General features: G+C 28.2%; 1 protein-coding gene across 1 annotated transcript; it reads right to left on the bottom strand.

Moving 5' to 3' along the window:
* Window positions 1-134: 134 nt before the first annotated feature.
* Window positions 135-21756, bottom strand: LOC119677907. Its single transcript, XM_038089489.1, has 3 exons — window positions 21369-21756; window positions 7276-9129; window positions 135-830 (listed from the first exon to the last, which is right to left on the bottom strand). Exons 2-3 carry the CDS (start codon window positions 9122-9124, stop codon window positions 670-672), a joined length of 2010 nt encoding a protein of 669 aa, XP_037945417.1. The 5' UTR covers window positions 9125-9129; window positions 21369-21756; the 3' UTR covers window positions 135-669.
* Between the last annotated feature and the right edge of the window lie 346 nt (window positions 21757-22102).

Genomic DNA, 22102 nt, shown 5'->3' on the forward strand with positions numbered 1-22102 from the left:
ACCGCTTTACATTTATTTAACAAGTAACTATTATAACTATTATAAGATCATATTTTGTGTAGTTTTAATCAATAAATATTAGAAATAAAGATTTCTTACAATTAAAATATTTTTATTTATGATAGTCGAAATTATGCTATATTATTTATCAAACAATTACATTTGTTTATGAAATAATTTGAATAATAGCTGTAATCTGTTTTTAATTGACATACATTTCTATTAGTTTTACGTCTTTATGGACAAACATATAAAATCTCATATTTTATATTTTTATAAACTAATTTACTTAATCACTTTTTGTTAAAGTAATTTGTTTCAAAATACAAAATTAAGGTCGAAAATTTTTAATAAAAACAATATGGTTACTTAAGATAGTATGATTAGAAATGGGTAGATATAATATGCAAACAACTTTGTTAAAAATTTTGTTAATAAGTTATTTACATATATACACATATATAACAAACGGCACACATTTTAGATAATGACAATATTTTATACTGAAAAGTCCCAAAAATGAATTTTTTTCTTTAATTATTGAACTTAAAATTATTCTTTAAACGTTTGCTAAAAATCAATATGTTTAAAATATTATGATACAATATACACAGCAAGATATGACTGAACTATATATGTAATTTCGAACTATTTTTTAACTTCCCCGACTTAAGCGGTAGGAACAGTTTGTGAAAGCTTTTTCTCGTTACGGGCTTTTTCCCATTTTGAAACGTAAGTTAATGGATAACATAAGAAGGCTGAGAGCAAAATGAGACCGCCGGCAAAATAAAACGAAACATCGTAACTTCCAGTGTTGTCGTACAGTGCGCCTAAAAGAATATAAAATATATTTATGTTTTAATCATTTTTATTCAATAAGTTTAAACAATTATTTTAAGCTAACAATTTATTCACAAATTAGAGAAAAGTAATACATTCTTAAATATAAAAGAAATTATACTATTATAAAAAAATTAACTTTTTAAGAGATACGCACTATATCGCGTTATGCACTTTGTATAATATAACAATATTAAAAATTTTTTCTAAAAATCCTTTTTTTAGAATTTTTTTCAATTTGCCCTGTATTTTAATGTAAAACGACCCAACTAAAAAAGGATTTATTGTGTGTAATTCATTAAGGCTTCAAGGCTCCACTAAAAAATAAAATCTTAATAAACGTTTAATAAGATGCGATACTTTATCTATTGTAAGTTTTTTTGAATTTTAATTCATTATATAATTATGATCAATGGCCGCTTAACTATAATTTGACTTTAAATTAAAGTTTTTTCGTGTACTCTTAATTAGAATCAAGATCTGGTAAATGTGCACATGATGGGTGTCCATTTTTAACATTACACAAGAAAAATAAATTTACTGTATACTATACTATACTGTAAGGACATTCAGTCATTGCTTAAAAAGATATATACCAAGAAGTGAACACTCGTAAAGGCTAGATTAGGTTTTACCGGCGATCCCTATTGGATCCAATTAGGCCTATTGGCCCATTCTGTTACCGTATATATAGGAAAAACTCAGGGTTTAAAACCACCTAGATCCTTTGGCAAAGCCTAAAATGCTATTTAGTCTCAGGTTCTGTAATTGGTCAATATCCTCGAGAAAGGCGGCTCCTAAAGTATTGAGTCGCCGCCGTGCATGAGCTGTATTTTTTTTTCTGGTAGATGTTCCAAAAACATCTACACCTTAAAATGAAGGCCCTTAATATTAAATACACATATTTTGATTTGTTTTTCATAAAGTATTTTTAGTCAAAAATAAAATTTAGTAACACACTTCAATCATTCCATGTAAAAAAATTATTACAAAAACAAATACATAAAACAGAAATTCTAGAATATATGACTTATATTTTTGTGTTTTAAATATATCATTCGTTACTTTAACTATATTTTCATTTGAATTTAATTATTTAAAACTAATTGAAATAAATATTTCAGTTTATTAATTTTTTCATATTTTGTATTCTGAGAAGCGTTTTTTTATAAGTACAGAAATATTGGTAATAATGCGGACGTTATTGATTTTTTCTTATTTAACGTGCCTAAAGTAAAACATAATAAAAATATAATTTACTGTGGAATACTATCCGACATAAAAGATCGTTTAGCTTTTTGAAGAAATTTATTATACGTATAATAAATTATTAGATTAGATTTTAAGATTAAATAATAACTCCTATCGAACATGAAATCAGCGCAAATTAAACCTTTAAATCAGTAAAAGCCATTTTGTAAATAAATGAATTGAACTTATGAATAATTGTTAAATATGTAAATTGATAAACATAAATAGTACTTAATAGTTTAAGTTATCATGTACTGAAGAGCTATAAACACGAACAGAAAAGCAGCTGCTTACAATCACTTTAAAACTTTTGGATCAAAAACACAAATCAAAAAACTGTAAGTAACCGGTAATTTTTAGCGGTGCCAACTATGATAAGCATTCTGTACCCAGCAAATTTACACCGTACTAAAGTTAATATTTGTTTTTTACCCAGCAATTAATAATAAATATAGCCAATATAAATACAAGTCACTCCGTTTAGATGACGCATCCGAGTTGATGTGTGCCAGTCTATCCACGTGTTAATGAATAACGATCAATATTCATAATGAATAAAGTCACATGGTCTTAACTTTCTGATAAATAACGATAAAGTTATGCTCATCATAACTGCTCTCAAGCAGTACTGAGTTCCGGATAGGTGCTGTCCTTTCTATCGCAAATTTGGATATATTTAAATGCAACTGTCACAATGGATTATATTAATGTCAATGCTAGAGTCATTTCACATGATACAATTGCTCAACAGACCACCAGTAATAACTGTATTTGATTTCATAACCACTTTCAGCAACTGTTGAGTATATAGGTCAAGAAATAACTGATATCAATAGAAAACAGATATCCTTTTATTTTTTGAAACTTATAAAATTAAGTTTTATCAAGAATCTAAAAACTTTAGAAAAAAAATTCATTTAAAAGTAATCGAAAAATTGGATTTAACTATAAAGTTATGTTGATTTTAGACTCTTTACTTGTAAATAATTTCAGAATTTTATCTTAACAAATGGGATTTGATCACATATTACGGATTGCCATAGTTGCATCACAAACTACAACGGGTATCTTCTAGCATAACCATAACCATAAATTCCTATCTATGTTCTGCTAATGCTTCAAAATGTCAACAACAATTTTATTTAACGGATTAACGCAGTTCTCGTTTCATCTGGAAATATCTGAATTCCAGTTTACCAGTTGACGGAAGCTTAAATCGTTAAGATCAGGAAATTTTCGTAAGATCTTGCCCAATCACCAATTTAATTAGCAACAAACTCAAATGATATAAGCCCTTATTAAATATTAAAAGAATTCTCAACTTCATTTATCAAAGTAACTTAGTAATTTTTCGTCTTTACACTTTTTTTAAACTTTATTATTAATCTTTTTAATTAAATTGTTAAATTAAATTTAAAAAAAAAAATAAATTTACTTTTTACCAAACTTTCATATTTAGTTTTATGAGCATATATTTATGTGCATATATTTGTAATAAAAATAATAAGTTGTTGATCAGCAAAAAATGCAAAAGATGGTTTTGAATGGCTGTTCTAAATTTAATTCATACCAAAATACGAGGTAAACTCTCCACTTCACTCATTCATAATCAATGCTCAAGTTAAAACAAACATAACCAAACTACTAACTAACTAAACTAAATGCTTTCAAAAATTGGTAACAAATTTCCAATCTACTATATAAAGATTTTAATATTAATGAAATAGAATAAATAGTATATTAAGATAATAAACTCAAATAACACCATGTTCTATATCCACTTAATATTGCTTTGATTTGGCATCGAGATGACACTGTCAAATAATAGAACCGTTGCGGATCTATTGAACGCATGATAAAAATGCAATTGCAGATATTAAGAAGTAACAAATCTCGAACTGTGCCTTAAAACCAGCTGAGAATATAATAGTTTCCATATTCTTGAAAAAATTCCTTTGCTTATATGATGAAAAATATCTTAAATTGATATTAGCTATCGACGGTACATACCATAATTATCCATTACCCCTTTTCGAAATAGTTAAATCAAATTTGTTATGGTATATTAGAATTATACTCATTATCTAGTTGCATATTATCTAAAGCCTAAGTGCAACGGGATTCCTTAAACTCTTACTATGCCTAGAATTTCCATTCTGCTGAACTATACAATTAATCCTTTTATAAGTTTCATTGTGGCAAATTTCACCCCAAACGTGAATGCTGCAATAACACCTTTTTGGCCACCAAGCTAATTACAGGTATTCAATAATTTAAGAATTTCATGTTATCCGCTGAAACATATGTAAACGTTATGTCTAGAACTTAATAATTTAGAGCTATAAACAACTTTTCTTCGGGATATGAAGAAAATCCATTCTGAAGTAAAAAGTTTTTGATTATGCTTTGAAATGAACAACGTGCAAATTATTTTAATATAAATTTTTTTTCTTTACTATCAAAAGGTACCCTATTTCGGAACTTAACGCTTATTAAACCTAATTAAGTCATCAAAGTGGAAACCAGACTGAGAATCCTTATTTCCTCGTCTTGCTACAAATTAAGACGCAAAATATTTTTGGGTAGTAAAATTCTTGACATCTTAAACACTCTACTATTCGGTTTGCCACTGTATTAAGTCGAGAGGAATTACATTTAAACTTCATGTCCGCATAGACATATATATGTCCAATACTCTTATCACTAATGTTTTTACTATATTCGATCCTTCTGAGTTCAACATCATCTCTTCTGTATCACCAAACCCCTAACATATTACATTTGATTTTAATAGTATTCACTTCCTTTGAAAAAATTTTATATTCTGCGGTAATGAAATTAAGCCCTCGGAATAACGAATTCCGATTAAAATTGATTATATTGAAACTAACATCATTTTTACATTCTAATAAGCTTGAATTCAAATGCAAGTCCCCAGATATAATTCTATTTGATTTTCCCATTCTTAATCTCATAAAGTAAAGAAAGTTACACAATGAAAGAATCTATCGTCTCTTATAGAACTGTTATTCTCTTGTTCAGCAATCCATCGTTAAGCCTTTACTGCACTATATTCTGAAAGTTAGTTGTCTTAATACCAAACTGGGTAGCGCAGTGACGGTCTGAAATTTAAAGCATTATCAAACACATCTGTGACGGTGTTCGATTCGAGCTTATTACTTAACACATCCCAGTATCCTTTCGAATAGTGCCTCACTAATAATCAAGTTTCGCACAATAAAGCGTAGAAGCATTACGCATCTTGCGTACAACAAATATTGTTTAACGAAAAAATATAAAACATATATTAATATATTGAGTTTTTTATCAGAATCTTGCCAAACCAAAACAGTAAAAATAATAATTGTAAGTAATTACAGCTTTACGCCTTTTCTTTTGTAAGCATGTCGCAAAATAACAAATAAAATAAGCTCTACTTTCGATAGCAACTCAGAACAAAATGGAGATTTTGTTAGGTTTATATATGTAAAACATATAAAAAAATTTAAAGTTTAAATTTCCAAAATGAATAATAATTCTTTCTTTGCAATTATTGGTAAGAATATTTTTTTTATATGATTGTAATAAAACATGAAATTTCATTCCTTTTAACAGTAAAATAATAAATAGAAAAAGTAACGTATTTTTTACGTACAGTGACGACACGAAATACGAAGAATCACGAAAATCTTTCGTTAACAATTAATTGGATATTTTGTATGTACTTCCAAAAATCATTCACAATAGATGAATTTTTAGTCTTGGCAACCATACGATTTGAACTGCTTATTAGTTAAGCGATTTCAAAAATGTTGGACTAAATAAGCCAGCAGTGCTATTGTTTCATATGTTATTTTAAAAAAAAGCAGTTCTTTTGTGATATGCTTACAAAAGAAAAGGCTTTTTGTAATAAATATATAATAGTATACAATGCTTAACATATGAAAAATATTAAGCACCTGAAAGAATATTTATTTATTAATTCTTCAATATTATTTAATTAGTCAAATTTGCATAATCTAATGTTGCAATATTTTTTTATATATTTTATTTATGATTCTAGAGTTTTTATAAATATTGAATTTATCCAGTACTTATTTAAATTCATTACTTCACTATGATTTAAAAGACTATGTTACATTTTATCATTTCACAAAAGTAAAAAAATAGTTAAATTACTTCTTTAACTAAACTAAATAACTATTTTACACACACAACCAAGCAGAGCTCATGTATACAGATTGGCAATGTGTGAAATTCGTAAGTTCTGTACCAAAATTAAATCCAGGGAACTTATTCTGGATTCATACGAGAGTTTCGTTTGTAATTTTAGCTGTAATGTTTGTAATTTAGCTGTCACATTTGTGATTTCAGCTGTCAATTTTTGTTGCTTTCAATGCAAAATAAAAATTTTTGACAGCTAAAATTATAAACAAGCTCTTGTGTGAATTCAATATTAAAGACAAATGACAGTAGGATTGTGTGTCCATATCAGTTAAAAGAAAGGTGCAATATAAAATACGCTGAATTTTAACTGGGCGCATTAAAAGCAGATAATGCAGTATGATCAAAATCTTCGTCCCTGTTATGATGCAGTTTTTAGTGAGTTATAATATATAATAAAAAAATATAAAATATTAAATTTTTCTTACACTAATGAATTTTATACATTTTCAAAAATTTTATTCATTTTACAAATGTTTACGTAATATCTTGAAGCCATAAATCAAACTTAAAAAATCATTTCTTTTTTATTTTATATTGAACCACTCCAAAACACACATATGAAAACAATAACTTAATAGTTTTCTATTTAACTTATACATTTAGATAGGAATCTAAATTTGATTACTTTTATAAATTTGCTGTATACATATAATGATTGAATTATAGTAAAGATATATTTAATCACTTTTTAATAAATGTGTTAATTTTGCTAGCGAATACGTTAATAACTCTATATAGCCATTCTAAATGTTAATATAGTTCGATAGTCTAGGCATTGAGAATTTTTTTTAGTATGAAGCACGTTGCTATATCATTCAAGGTTTTATTGATTTGATAACGTATGCTCGTGTTTGAAATTATGCAATTGTGAATTGCAAAAAATGATACGTATATTTTGTTTTCAATACATAATTATTATATTTAGTCGAAACGTAAGACCAAAAAAAATATGCATACCTGCGATAGGACTACCAATAGTTGCGGCAACACCTTGAAATAACATTAGAAATCCGAAAGCATTTGTAAGTTTTTCTAAACCAATCATTTCGACAGCAATCAAAGAACGTAAGGCAGAAAAACAAGCAATGCATATACCAAAGAATACAGCAAATGTCCATTGCGTTGCACTATTGATGACGATACCACTAAGCATAGTCGCTAAGCCGCCAGCGGTAATAGCAACATTATTTAGCCATAAGGGTTTAACGCTTGGAAATGAACTCAAAGTGCCACAGATTATCCTAGCAATAGTATTAATAAGACCTATTCCTGAGACAACCCTCAAAGCAGCTTCTTCATCCATATTTGCATCTTTAGCACGACGTACTAAAAACGTGAATGGCACAAAAAATCCCATCATTGTTAAAAATCCACTAAATGATAGAAGCATAAAGGAAGGCGATTTTAATAGTGAAGTATCAAGCATTGTAGAAAGTGTACGACGCACAGCTTCAGGACAAAGATGACATCCTTTCTGCCTCTCTTCAAGCATATCTTGTTTTGTTGGTAATCTCGTTACTGACATATGATATGCGAGTGAGGTTTGTGATTGGTACTGGGGAATTCTTGTTAAAGATCCTGTAAAAAATATATCGTCCCTATACATTGGTCGCGATGTATTATGAACTGTATCATGTGATCCTGATACATTTTTTCTGTTAATTTCATTTGGTCGACGGCCAGATACAGTATGACGACGTGCCTGAACTATTGTAGGTTTAGTTTCGGTTACAAGAAGATTCTCGTTTTCAGTCTCTTCTTCATTTTCCCCAACAGTGGAAAGTTCTTTATTCAGATTGAAGTTAAATTGTTGCTCTCCATTTGGTGTCGTCGGCTGTGATTTTCTTAAAGTTTTTAGTTCTGTCCCTTTAGTCGAATTGCTTGATAATCGTCGCTCTAAATTGGTACCACGAAAAACTTCTGCAGCAGTAGGATAATGATGTTTTGGAGAGTTACCCATGTAAGTATTATGTGCTGAATTTGGCATTGAATATGCAAAGCGTCCTTCTGGTAATGGCTTACTGAAAGCATTTGCATGAAATGGAGATCGAGGAGCAACAGTGTTCCCATGACCATTATTTTTTTTCTCAACATTTTCTATGGAACTATCAGTTACTGCAAGTCTTATTGGTTGAATAGGTCTAAAAGCTATCCCAAAAATGGCACAGCTTACGATAATACAACCTTGAATTGCAAGAGTATTTTTCCAACCATAATTTTCTAATAAACTATTTGTAAGTGGTGCAAATATAAATGTACCGACACCCGAACCACATAAAGCCACACCAGTCGCCAACGCACGCCATTTTTCAAAATAAAATCCAATAATTACAACCGATGGAATGTAAACCATACAAAAACCAATTCCTCCAAGTACACCATAAGTTAAAAAAAGATATTCAACACTTGTCGCATAGTAAGATAATCCAAAACAAAATGCAGCAAATAATGATCCAGCTATAGTGACTGGACGAAAACCAAATCGATTTGCTAAAGCACTTACAAATGGACCAGCCATTAGGTAGCAACCGCTTAACAAAGAGGAGACAAAGGCAACATATCCTTTAGATACATCAAAATCTTTTAAAATATAATCCTGTATAAGTCCTGAACAAAAAACAATGCCATCTACTACAGTACAACAAAGAAATGATGCTATCATTACTACCCATGCCCAACCACTATCAGGAGGAACGACAACTTCGGCTGTTGAATTGTCAATTTCGAAATTAGCTGCTTCATCGCCTTCTTCAATAAGTGTTTCAGATACAGCTTTTGATCCTTCGCGCTGTTTAATGTTGGCCATTTATTCTGAAATATATAAAAATATTGTTTAATAAAATGATCTTTTAAGAACTTTTAAGAAAATTATTAAAAACATGACATTAAATTTTTGTTTTCAATACCTTTGTTCAACATATAATGGAAAATAATTACATATATTTAGTATTGCATATTCGAAAGTGCTATAAAACTTCAATCTTAATTAGTCCAGTATGCCCCTGCCCATATGGGAAAATGGTTAATGAATTTTAATGTTCAATTTGGGTCTTCTATTAGTTTCTTTTCAGTCTCGGCAAACAGTAATAATTTAATTTGATTCAATGAATTGATATAGATAAACTTAAGCAAAAAAAAAAATATTTTTTAAATGTTGAATATATTTGTGGACCCCTTATGACGTATTAAGAGAATTTGTTCTGCCTCCTAAAGTATTAAAATTTGTTCAAAACTACTAAATGGGATTGTACGTTAAGGTGGAACAAATATTTGCAATAATAATTCTTTACTTTATTACTATACTTTTACTCTAGAGTACTCTAGATTCTTCCACTGTTTTGGAATTTAATAATTCTGTTAACATATTAAAGTATATTTATTACATTGGAGTACTAAAAACAATCGTTTGCGAGAATATTTTTGAGATTAGTAATCATTTTAGTAACTATGCAGTATTTTTTCAATTATTACTTATCAGTTGCTCCCAGACTTTTATCAAACTAAACTCTTATCCTTAGAATTTGATGAGGTAAATGGTTTAGTACAGCTTTAGAGTAATTGTGTTAATTCAATGAAGTGTAGAAATTTATCAAAATTTAAATAATCTGTTTGTTGCGTGATATTTTTTGTGTGTTTAATTGTAGACTAGGAATTGCACAAAGTCTACTTAAACTAATAAGCAATATTGATATGGCGTTTGTTACGTATGTTTTTATTTTTATTAATCTACATGTATAAATCTTATTCAATTCAATACTTTTGTTCAATACTTGTTCTACGTGAACAACAGAATAATCGTATTTCTCTTACTTTAATTTTTTTAATTTAATTTATTTTTAATAGTAGTATTACTAGTGGCATTAGTATTATATTTACAATGAGACTAAAGTTTATAATTGAAGCCAAATATTTAAAATGGGTTGGTTTCGTAAACAGATAAATAATTCCATCATATAGTTATAATACAGTTATAAGCTTATCGTCTCGACTAAATACTTTGTACAGTCCATCGTACCGAGCTTTCACCGGGGGACGAATGTTATCATCCCGTAAGAAAACATGAAACACGTTTTCAAGTCTTGCTTCACAAAAATATGATTTCTTTCCACATACTATATATTTGTTGGTCATTCTTGATTTCCTGTTGCTTTAAATTCGCCTTCCAATATTTATAAAAGTGCTCTTTAGGTATGTAAAACATATTCTATCCACTTCAAACATTACTTTTTTATGTCGTATAATTGGATAATAAAACCGGCATACCGGACCTAGATGTAAGTTTCTCTTTGAGATCTCACACGTGAGTTCTAGAATCTCACACGTGATGTTTGAGATGATATATCTGGCTGACTGCAAAGAGAGTGTTAAGACACTTTAATATTTACCCAATTCTGCGATAAGTAAGAGCGAAAGGCAGAGGAGTTATAGCCGCAATAAATGCAACAAACGAAAATTTTTCGGCTAGATTTATTATAAATACGCTACGATATAGACATTATAAATAAATTATTTAAATAAACATTTAAAAAAAAGGCTTTTTATATCTTATATAATATAATACTGGTAGACAATATAGCATTTGGAAATTTTTTTTGTAATAAAGTGTAACAACCTTTTCAAACATGATTAAACATTTTTCAGTGGTCTTAGAAATATTTATTTGTCTGTATATTATTTTTTAGACAAGTGCACCGAACCCTGTTAAATTGAAAACGCAGACTCATGTGGTGGATTACTTAGCCAACGTCGCACTTAATTTGCGTTGTTCAAAAACAATGTATTTGCTATTTAAAAAGATTCATTATATGTCATGTGAATATAAAAAAATTTTAATTAATGATATATCTTTATGATTTATTTTTGTTAATTTTGGAATCCATGATGACTAACTTTTTTTTATTATATATAAAAATATATTTCAATTATTATATATTAAATAAAAAATAAATATATATTCAATAAATAATTAGTATTATAAACTAATGACTACAAAATCCGAGTTAATGTATCATAAGAAAAAATAGCAATAAATTTTTAAAAAAAGTGAAGATTTATGCTTAATAATTAATAGGTAAATGGATGTTTTTGATATAAATCCCAAAAAAAATTTTATAATAGAATACGTTAATAAATGCAAGACAAAAAGTAATACAAAAAGGTATTTTATATTAAAAAAGTATGAAAATAGTGAAAATAGACTTCAATACAATGTTATCTGTTTATTTGTCCAAGAATTCTCTTATATAAATACATATAGCTTTGATAAAGAACACTTTGTATATAAATGGATATATTACTTGTAAGTATTTGTGTGTCAATAAAATACACTTACAAAAAAGTGCGCTTATTTGAGGTTGTCCTCGGTGTAAAAAAAGAATTCGGCAGCGAAACCCTGTTTAATTTTTGACAGTTACTCACTTAAGGTGAGTAAACACAACGACATACTGTGGTAAATTATTATCTCACATGATTTCGCATTTGAAATGCGAAATATGGTTTTATAAGACAAATGTTTGTTTTTTGAAGGTCGTTTCAGATCGTTTTTTTAAATAATAAACAAAATCTAACCGTTTATTTATATACAAAAAATTCAAAAAAAAGTATATCAAAATGACTTTTTAATATGTTATAAATACATTAATGGTTTTAAAGTTGTTTAAAATTGAAATAAATGTTTAATTCATTTTAATAATACAATAATTATTAATTAATAATAATATAACTAATAATATAATAATTATTATTTAGCTAGGGTCTATTAACCTTGCTAATAAATAAAACTCTCAAAATTTATGATGTAAATAATCTTTTAATCAAACTTTTTACACGAGAGAAAAATGGAAACGTTTTCCACCATCTCAAACAGAAACTTCAAAATATTTAAAATTGAATTTTCCTTTTTAAATTCAATAAAAGCATAGCCTACTGGGTCGCCACAGTACCCCCGCATAGCCTACTGGGTCGCCACAATTATAATATAAAAATTAATAATAATTAATTATTAATTAATAATATAAGCCTAAAACCCAACAAATAAATCAAAACAATTAAGGTCGGTACCAATATTTTAAAATATATTATGTAATATATATTAAATAATTTAATATATAAATATAAAGGCTTATTTTTTTCCTTTATATATTTTGTTTTATTTTTAAATTTTTAAAATGAAATTAATATTAAATTTGCTTTTTAACTAACTGTGAAAAGGAAAACCAGAACAAATGATGTCAAATATGTTGTTTGTTAAAGAAACCACCCAGATAATTTCAAACTACTAGCAAGTATTTTTTCACAACTTAAATTTTTTTTAAAACATAATGCTGAAATTAAATCTTCAACTAATCAGCATGAAGAGCAACCCGAAAACAGCGAACTTTGAAATTTTCTAAGTCTAAGTGTCTAAACAAACTTCCTATAAAAACTGCCTATAAAACTCGTCTTATGGAATGACAATAGGTTGTCACAAGATTCTACTAAACTCAGATTATTTATATAAATAAATAACATAGATATACTATTAGTTTCAGAAACTGACTTCACAAAAAAATTTTTCTTTTTTAAATTCTATTCTATTGCTTTTACCAGTCACCTGACGGGAAAGCTCATGGAGGCTCAGCAATATTAATTAAAAAAATATTTAAACATTATGAATATACTCACAATAGCACTGATTTAATTCCAGTCACAAATATTAAGATCGAGGAATCACTCGGACCGATTCTAATATCCGCCATATACAGCCCACCAAAACATAATGTAAAGAAAGAAATCTACATAAAATTTTTTTCAACATTAGGGAATCGATTTATAACGGGTTGTAATTACAATGCGAAAAATGTATTCTGGGGATCACAAGTAACCACAACAAAGGAACGTGAATTATATAAGGCAGTGAGACACTTAAAACTTTAAGTCTTTTCTACGGGAGATCACACATACTAGCCATCAAATACAGCAAAAATTCCTGAACTTATTGATTTCTCTGTTACCAAAGGTTTCCTTTATGAACAGTGCAAGACCAGCTTAGAGTTTTCATCGGACCATTCAGCTGTGATTGTCATTAAAGATAAAGGTCTTACAACAATACCGCAAATATGTCAGTTATACAATGAACGAACAAATTGAACTTTATTTAAAACACTAGGTGTACTCATCTAATTCTGGTGAACGTTGAAGTATAAAAGGTATCCAGAAAGTACCATGAACCAATAAAAATTTATCCCAAAACTCTTTCTCGAAATTGATGTCGCCATCAAAAACTTTTACGAAGCTGAAAAGGAAAACTCCTCGTACAATTAGTGTGCAATTGTTTCTGAATTAAAATAAAATGTATACATTTATATGAACAATAGCCACACGTCCAGCTAACCAATTTAAATGTTATATAAAAATATGAAAATAATTTTAAAAGTACTAACAAAAGCAAAAAATTGCTGTAGAAAACCTTTATATATACAATTTCAATGAAAATAAAATAAACAATATACTACATATTAAAATATTAAAATAAAATTTAAAAAACACCATGCTCTATATTAATATTACTTTGGTTTGGTTGGTTTAAATCTATTTTTAAACTGCAGTTGACAAAGGAATCCAACGAAAAACGTAAGTATGGTAAATACATGATTAAAGATACTAAAAGTATTTATGAATTTTTCCATACACAAACAATATATAACAACTATAACAAACAATAATAAATAAGATATTTATATTTGAATATATACATATATATAGCATGTATTAATAACAAACCGAAAAAGTCGAAAATAAATATATTTTATAAAATATTTCCACACTTTGGTGGAATTTAATTTGACCAAACATATTTTTAATGTTTATTTATGAAACATTAATAATTTTTTTTCGTATATACCTACATATATATTATGTAAGTACTTCTATGTACATATGTTATTTTCTTAATCACAATTAGTTCTTAGTGTCTAATCGTTAAAGTAAGACCACACGAATTTTCTTTAACTTATGTTAATTTGGCCTTCAGAAAAAACCTTGAGGCTTATGTTATGTGGAAATACAATATTGAAAGTGGTGCCACATTTTTACTGCAATGAAGGAAAGATTGGAAAGTCAAATGGATGACGAGTATATACTATGTATTACATATATATTCGGTTTCGTACATACTCTTCGATACCGAAAACAATATTAATTATTTTGTCATTTTAAAGCCAATACTGTCGTCATCACGAACTGACATTTTTGAGATTACCAAACTTAACTAGAAAGAGTATGTAAACAAAATAGAGAACTAGAGATGAATCTTATGAAATTTACCGAAATTATTTGCGGAGACACAAAAGCTGTAATCTGAAACGTATTCTCTTGACAAATATTCCGATTTTCAGGGAAACATGAATATGAATATAAACTTCAATAGAGAATTTTCATGCCATACAACACGTACCGTTTGCGAAAACTTCCGGAAAGTATAATGTTAAGTTTTGGTGATGTGAACACACAGATCATACGATTTATCACCGATGAATTTTCGTTTATAGGATAACGCAAAGGATAGTATTTAAATAGACCAAACTCAATTCTTGATGCTTTCAAAACGAACATCCATCAAGTTGTGATCGAACAACGGATATGTATCGATAAATAATCTAAAATTACTTCAAAAGGATGCAGTGATGTGATATATCCTAAAGAGGACATTTTAATAATAAGATATTTAACACTTAATGCCATGGTCCAAATACTATATAGAAATAAAGATTAATCAATATATCAAACACAAGAGTACTTTTGGAACCATCAAACGATTAACACTGTGAATTGCTTGTTCGCAATGGTTTTCCACTTAGTGAAATACTGTGTTGACAAGTTTAACGACGCCTGTAAGTTTAATTGCATATTCACAGCGATGAAATCAGTTCAAGAAATCGCTGTATCATCAGCAAAGATAAAAATTATAGAGCTACAAGAGAATGGGAAAAGTTAAACATCACAGGAGATTTACGGCGGCAATAAGTACAATTTATCAATGTTAGCACAAAATGAACTATTATCGAGATAGGTTCGATTTACTTTTACAAGATTTTACATAGAAGCATGAAATAATTTTAAAGAAAATAAAATAAAAAAATATATATAAATGTTTCTAGAACTAAATATACTGCAAAATAAAATGTAAAAGAAAAACTAATTATTATTATTTGACTTTTTATTTAAAATAAAGTTTTATTTATAGTTTATTGGATTTAATATTTCAGAAGACTCATGTGGCTTTAACTTTTTCTACTACCATTGCAGTAAATAAAAAATTTTTATTATCAAAATAGTTTGGAATTAGTCTTATTTGACGTAGAAGATAATTAAAATTAATAAGTACTAAATGAATATTACTAAAATATCGCTATTTATTATGATAAATGGCGTTTATTTAAATATGAATTATGATTCAATGTAACGTATAAAATGCAGGATTATATTTGAGTTTTCATTAAACACATCTAACATAAAGAGATAATACTCCAGTCCTAATTTGTTTTTCAGAGCTAAGTGTTTTTCATCAAATTGAAATGCTTTGTGTCACACCTAATTTGTGTGTTAAATAAAATAAAAAGGATTGATAACAATATTATAAGTAATGTTTATTATAATATATTCAAACGAACATCTCCATATGATTTATATGATATTTCTACTTAATTAATAAGTCAATGACAACTTGAATAATATAATAATTAATATAAACGAGGGAATACAATTTTTCGATATAGATGCTTTGCTGATAATTTTGATTTATTATAACAAATAAATTTGGTGTTCACATCGATAAGACTTGATAAGACTTGAGCTTTCTTGATCGCCTCTTCCGCATTCACTTTTATTTTCTTCAAGGGTTTCTCTTCTTTTTCTTCCCGTTTCCTCTTCTTCGTCTCCTTCATTATAGTTGTTTTCACTTCTTGTGTGTTCGGAAGAACTTGTATCTCCGTCAGAAAAGGTTGTCCACAAGTGATCTCTTGCTCGTTTTCGCTTCCTGTATGATTCGGAGTTGCATCGTCCAAAATCAATGGTTCTCTTAACAATGTTTTTTTCGACATCGACATGTTCCGGTGAATATGTGTAACTGCAAACACTTGATGTTGTAGAATTACTATTGTCTTCTTCACAATTAAATGACATTTAACAATTCTATAAAGTTTTTACAACTTTTATACTAAAATTTTACGTAATTATTATTATTGTAAATTAATTAATATTAATTTGATACTTAAAATCTAAAAATCAACACTTAAGATTTGAATTTGCGTTGGTAAAGATAATAACACATATTGACGACGACGACGACGACGACTGGTTTGTGATTGGCTGACGCTAGCAGCGCAGTTTGATTTACTAGTCATGGCTTAGCTATATCATGGCCTACGGCCGATAGCTGCCGACGTAAATCAAACTTTAATTTTGGACTTTTCACAAAATTAACTGAAATATTGGACTATGTCAGGTCACATTAGTAGGCTACAGCGTGAGTGGTATGCCTGCCAGTACAGTGATTACATTAAATAATGTGGAGTGAATTAAACCACACAATTATGTTATTTTCAAACTGTTGACATATCATACGTGTGATTTGACATGTATATTCTTTAAGCCATCTTTAGACCACCATTTTGAAATATTTTGTGCTTATAGCCAATTTAAGTGATATATGAGCATCTCCATCTATTAGAATTAATGTTATCGGAAGTTGAAGACTGTGAGTCTTGCAAATTTGCAACCATATTGTTGCTAGGAACGCCTCTTTGATTTGGTATTCTTTTCATGTATATATCTTATTCAAGAATAAACGACATTGTGATTAAGGCTCAGAAGTTGTGTAAATACCAGTGAAAGCAGTTTAGTGCTATCAAGATAAAATCGCATGGAAGTAATCAAACGGTATACTGAAAACTTTGTTTATTCTTTTACCTTTATATCCCAGCAGTTTATAATAGTATCGATGTTTTATTGATGCTTTAGTCAGTTTTAAGGAATCAATGTGCGAAATGATACTTTAAAGTATGGCTAGGTATCAATAAAGCAACGATGGCTTTCCTATAACATGGAATGCATGAAAACACATTTACTTGGTGTCGTAGTTGCATCGATGGTTGATTCTAAAGTATCGATTATGTTATTTGTTAAATGTTATATTCTCATCAATAATTGCAAAGAATTATTATTAATTTTCGAAATTTTAACTTTAAATTTTATTACACATTTATTGCCCATATAAGCCGAACAAATTCTCCATTTTGTCCAGAGTTGCCATTTAGTAGTGCTTATTTTTTTAGTTCTTTTGTGACATGCTTACAAAAGAAAACGCCTAATAATAAATGTAATTAATACATAAACAAATACTATGTACATTTTTAAGTTAAAAATAAAATTTAAAATAAATAAAATAAAATGCTGGATAAGGTACCAGTCTTTTCAAAAAACAAAAACAAAACATAAATCGCAATATTAGTAATGCTTTTTAGAAGTAAATAAAGTACAACTTTCCGTATTTAGAAAAACGGACCGTAGTCGCTTTAAGACGATTTGTTTTATTAGTAGTTGATTTGTTTACATTAAAATATCCGTTATTGCACAAGTATTATTGGTGTAAAGAAAACTAAAATAAAATCAGCTAATATGAGGATTCAAGTATATTTGTATAGAGAAGCACTTTCAAAAGTACATTGGGACTAAATGTCAAGTTTGGGTAACAAAGTAAGGGTATTCAGTGCTTATAGATCATATGCAACTTCTTGTTCTTGCGTACAATCAAGAATTTCAAAAAAATAAGATTACATGTTACGAATTTCGTCAATACTTCTAATATATAAGAAGAACGAACCAAACGAAGAAGTGTATCAAACTAGTCCATATTAATATAATTAGACAAAATATTGCGTTATAGCACGATAAGAAAATTGCAATTGTTTCTGGAAAAATGTATAAATGGTTTTATATTTTTACATATTTATTGCAGATAATAATAAATACAAATGTAACAAAAACCAAAATAATATACGAGTATGAACAATATTAATGGTTACAATTATTGATTGATTTTATAAATTGTTTAAACAAATTAATTCAATATCAAATTAGTATACGAAACTTCATTGTATCGCACCACATATTTTAATTATTGAAGAATAGAGAATAAAACCAGACTCTGTACAGTTTAAACTCACGTACTTCTTTGTTGTTATCTACAATGTGTTGATTGCAGGGTTCTCCATTTTTCGAATGATAAAACTCCACCTATCGTGATATGTGGTACTTAGTCATCAAGAAGTCGGTTTTGGATTTACTAAACTATTGCTAATAAGAGGTTTTTCCACATGCGTTTCTCATCGAGGAACCGTATTAAATATAGTTTCCAAACGTTATCTCTAATAAGTAGGTTATAAATCTGAAATTCCTATTGATGATTATTGACGAATGAAGTTAAAAACGCATATATACATAAAATGAATATTGCATTTGCAGTACTTTTACAAATCTTTTTTCATTTTTTTCAAAATAATTCGAATGAGCATGATTTTCGATTGATATGGCCTTTAGAATGTTGGTACATTTTATTTTTGACGACTTCTACCTCCATAAAACACTTTTCTTTCATCGGTAAATGCGTTTTTTTTGAGAAGGTTAAATCTGCACGTTATCAAATCAGGTGAATAGAAAAACTGGTTTGCCTTTTGATGCATGTAATTGCCAATAAATAGCCTCACGCAAAAAGTTGCGATATTGAGCTTTGTGTATTCACCAACATAAATCTGCAACATATGCCTATATGTTCGATAAAAAATAATATTTTTTAAGATTACAATTCCATAAATGTTTGATGAATTCATACACAGTTTTGATCAAACCTGTAGAGATAATGGATATATGTTGACCAACAATTTGGTCATATGTTATTGATGTACTCATAACGATATTGCGCCTTGTGTAGTCGCCATCATAAGGTTTTAATATACCTAAATATTCGATCAAAATGATATGTTTTTGAGATTTACAGTTTAGGAATATTAATCTGATCTTTGATCAATCCATCAATTACGTTTAATTAGTTCATCATTTGAGACTCTTTAGTTAAGGTTTAATTAAGTTTAAAATAAAACCTTCTTTGTTCGAAGCTTATCTTTATACCAATGATACCAAGATTTTGTAAACTTTGGGGACACATTAACTCTGCTTCTATTCTTCCGATCACATGAAATGATGACAACACATCAATGCTGACGCAATTAATTCTCAAAAGAAAATAGTCAATTATATTACAAATATTTATTTTAAAAAACTATTTTATATTGTACATAAAAATAAATAAAAATTATATACAGTTTCAAAAAATGTATAATGATTAAAGAATAAATATAATAAATATTTTAATCAAAATCGATTCCACTGACAATATTTTAACTATTATTTGTTCCAGTTTTTGATTATTTCTTTTACAACAAAACACTTTGAATCAAATTTGAGAAAGGTTAAGCACATTAATATGACCGAGTACTTTCAAAATTATTTTTGTTTTTTTATTCTATGTTTACACTTTATTGGATTAGATATTTTTGTATTTGTGAGTATTTAGAAACACACATTGCCTTGTATATTTCTATTTCTTATCTATGAATGGGTTATTTTGTATTTTGTATTTTGTATTTTGTATTTAACGCACTAACACCAGATTTGTTACTAAACTATATACATACATATATATGTTGGTGTGTATTACGTACTACATATTTACTTCTGTGTCTACTGAAAATGTAGTAAATAAATAAGAGTGCTGCTTACGCATGTAACGCATGTGTTTGTTCCACAAGCACATGTACGTAGGAATTGCCGACATATGCTGCAGAAGCAAGTTCTATGCAACTGTTGCATGGTTTCGACATTGGCAAAATAGCTATGAAAATCTACAAATATACTTAAAATATATTAGACATTCTCTTCGATCATATGAGTAAGATTAAATACGATATTTGGACTAGATTTGCAGATTATCTTAGGCTTTGAATGAGTTAGTTATGTATACGAATTTACGAATTTGTGTCTGTTTTGTTATAATATTTTATCACAATGAACTGGTCTTTGTGGATTTTCGTCACATAAAAAGTCATGGTGTTGTTTATATTTTATATGTCTCGATTACGGCTAACTAAAGGAATATGCACAGCAAATGGCAGAACAAGAAACGTCTGCTGTATAAGTTATAAGTCGTTGAAACGCTGACGAGTTTATGTAATAAGCAAATATAAATTTTAAAACGAAAATACTTGTTTAACTGACTGGTTCGTGAATGGAATGAACATGAACGAACATTGAGATTCCCGACAACATTATAGCGACAGAAAATCAGCAACAAACAAAAAAGTAAAAAAATAAAAACAATAAAAAAAATAAAAAAGTATAAAAAATAAATACATATATATATAATATATATATTTTCTTTTAAGCTTATTTATTATACTGCAACTGCTCAACTGTTTCTGACAAATATAACTGCTTTACACACTTGCAGCAAAATTTGTTATTTTATATTTTGTATTTTGAATTTTGTATTTTAAATTTAAATAAGGCATTAAACTAAATATGTACATATATTGAGAGGCGAGAAGTCAACCACGCTACAAGCAACATAACGAAAGAATGTTGCAATTGAAATTTATTTAGACCCGATTGGATTTGTAGACGGACGAGGCCTTACTCGATGTCAAAAACACTATTGCAAGTTGGTAATTGCATTCGTCTGGCTTGAAAATGTTATTCGATAAGAAATATACATATGGTATATGTATTTTCTTAAGGTTTTGGTTTTGGTGTTTATTTTAACCGTAAGAAAATGCGCGTGAATTAGAAATCATATAAAACCCATTGAGATAGTACAATCTACGAAAGTAAATAATCTTTAATGGAGCATATATTCAAGTCAATGAAATACTATTAAACATAACTGCACACATGAATAACATTTAAATATTTAAACATTTTTAAATTTTGTGTTGTGAGTGTAGTAGTAGCAATTTTACCTGAAGAACGATTTAATGCGGCAATGTATCACCTTTTGAGTTTTAGTATTTTAATAGCACAAATTTTATATGTTAAATTTATTTAATTTTTATATTAAGATTAATATTTTAACTGTTATTTTCACTTCACTATGTGTTTGCAGAATTTCCTAAAAAATTTGATTATATTCAAAAAAGCCAATTGCCTCAAACGTTGTGGTGTATCTGCATCGAATTCTTGTTAAAAATGTACCGTGCACTAATCACATGCAGTAGCAGTAAATGTTGGAATCTCAAACTGCTAATATTCTACTTAAAGCAAACGATCGATTTAAGATGTACTAGCGGGTTTTATAAAATCCACCACAACCATTTCCCATGAATGCCTTCTGTTTACTGAAGAATTTTGGTGTTGGCTAGAGATTCAATGGTATTGGAAACAGTAAAGTATAAAGAAAAAGCAGCAACAGTAAAAGGCAGAGAACTGCACGAGCATATGTCGCAGTACGCAGTACGGGCAACACATTTCATTATCAGACAAGTCGTCGAAAGCCCGATTGAGATTTTCGCTCACTGCATGTTATCAGTGTTTACTGCTTCGATTTTAGTGAAAATACATAAAAAGATCATATATAGCATGTCAAAAGAACGTTGGTTTAATACAAATTTGATACAAAGTTGATTTTGTATGAAGTCAACCTATAACAGGTTCACATCGTTGCGAAATCTGAAAATGATTAAAAATGAAAAAAAAT

Source organism: Teleopsis dalmanni, chromosome 2 (genome assembly GCF_002237135.1).
Source record: "Teleopsis dalmanni isolate 2A chromosome 2, ASM223713v2, whole genome shotgun sequence".
Taxonomy (NCBI): domain Eukaryota; kingdom Metazoa; phylum Arthropoda; class Insecta; order Diptera; family Diopsidae; genus Teleopsis; species Teleopsis dalmanni.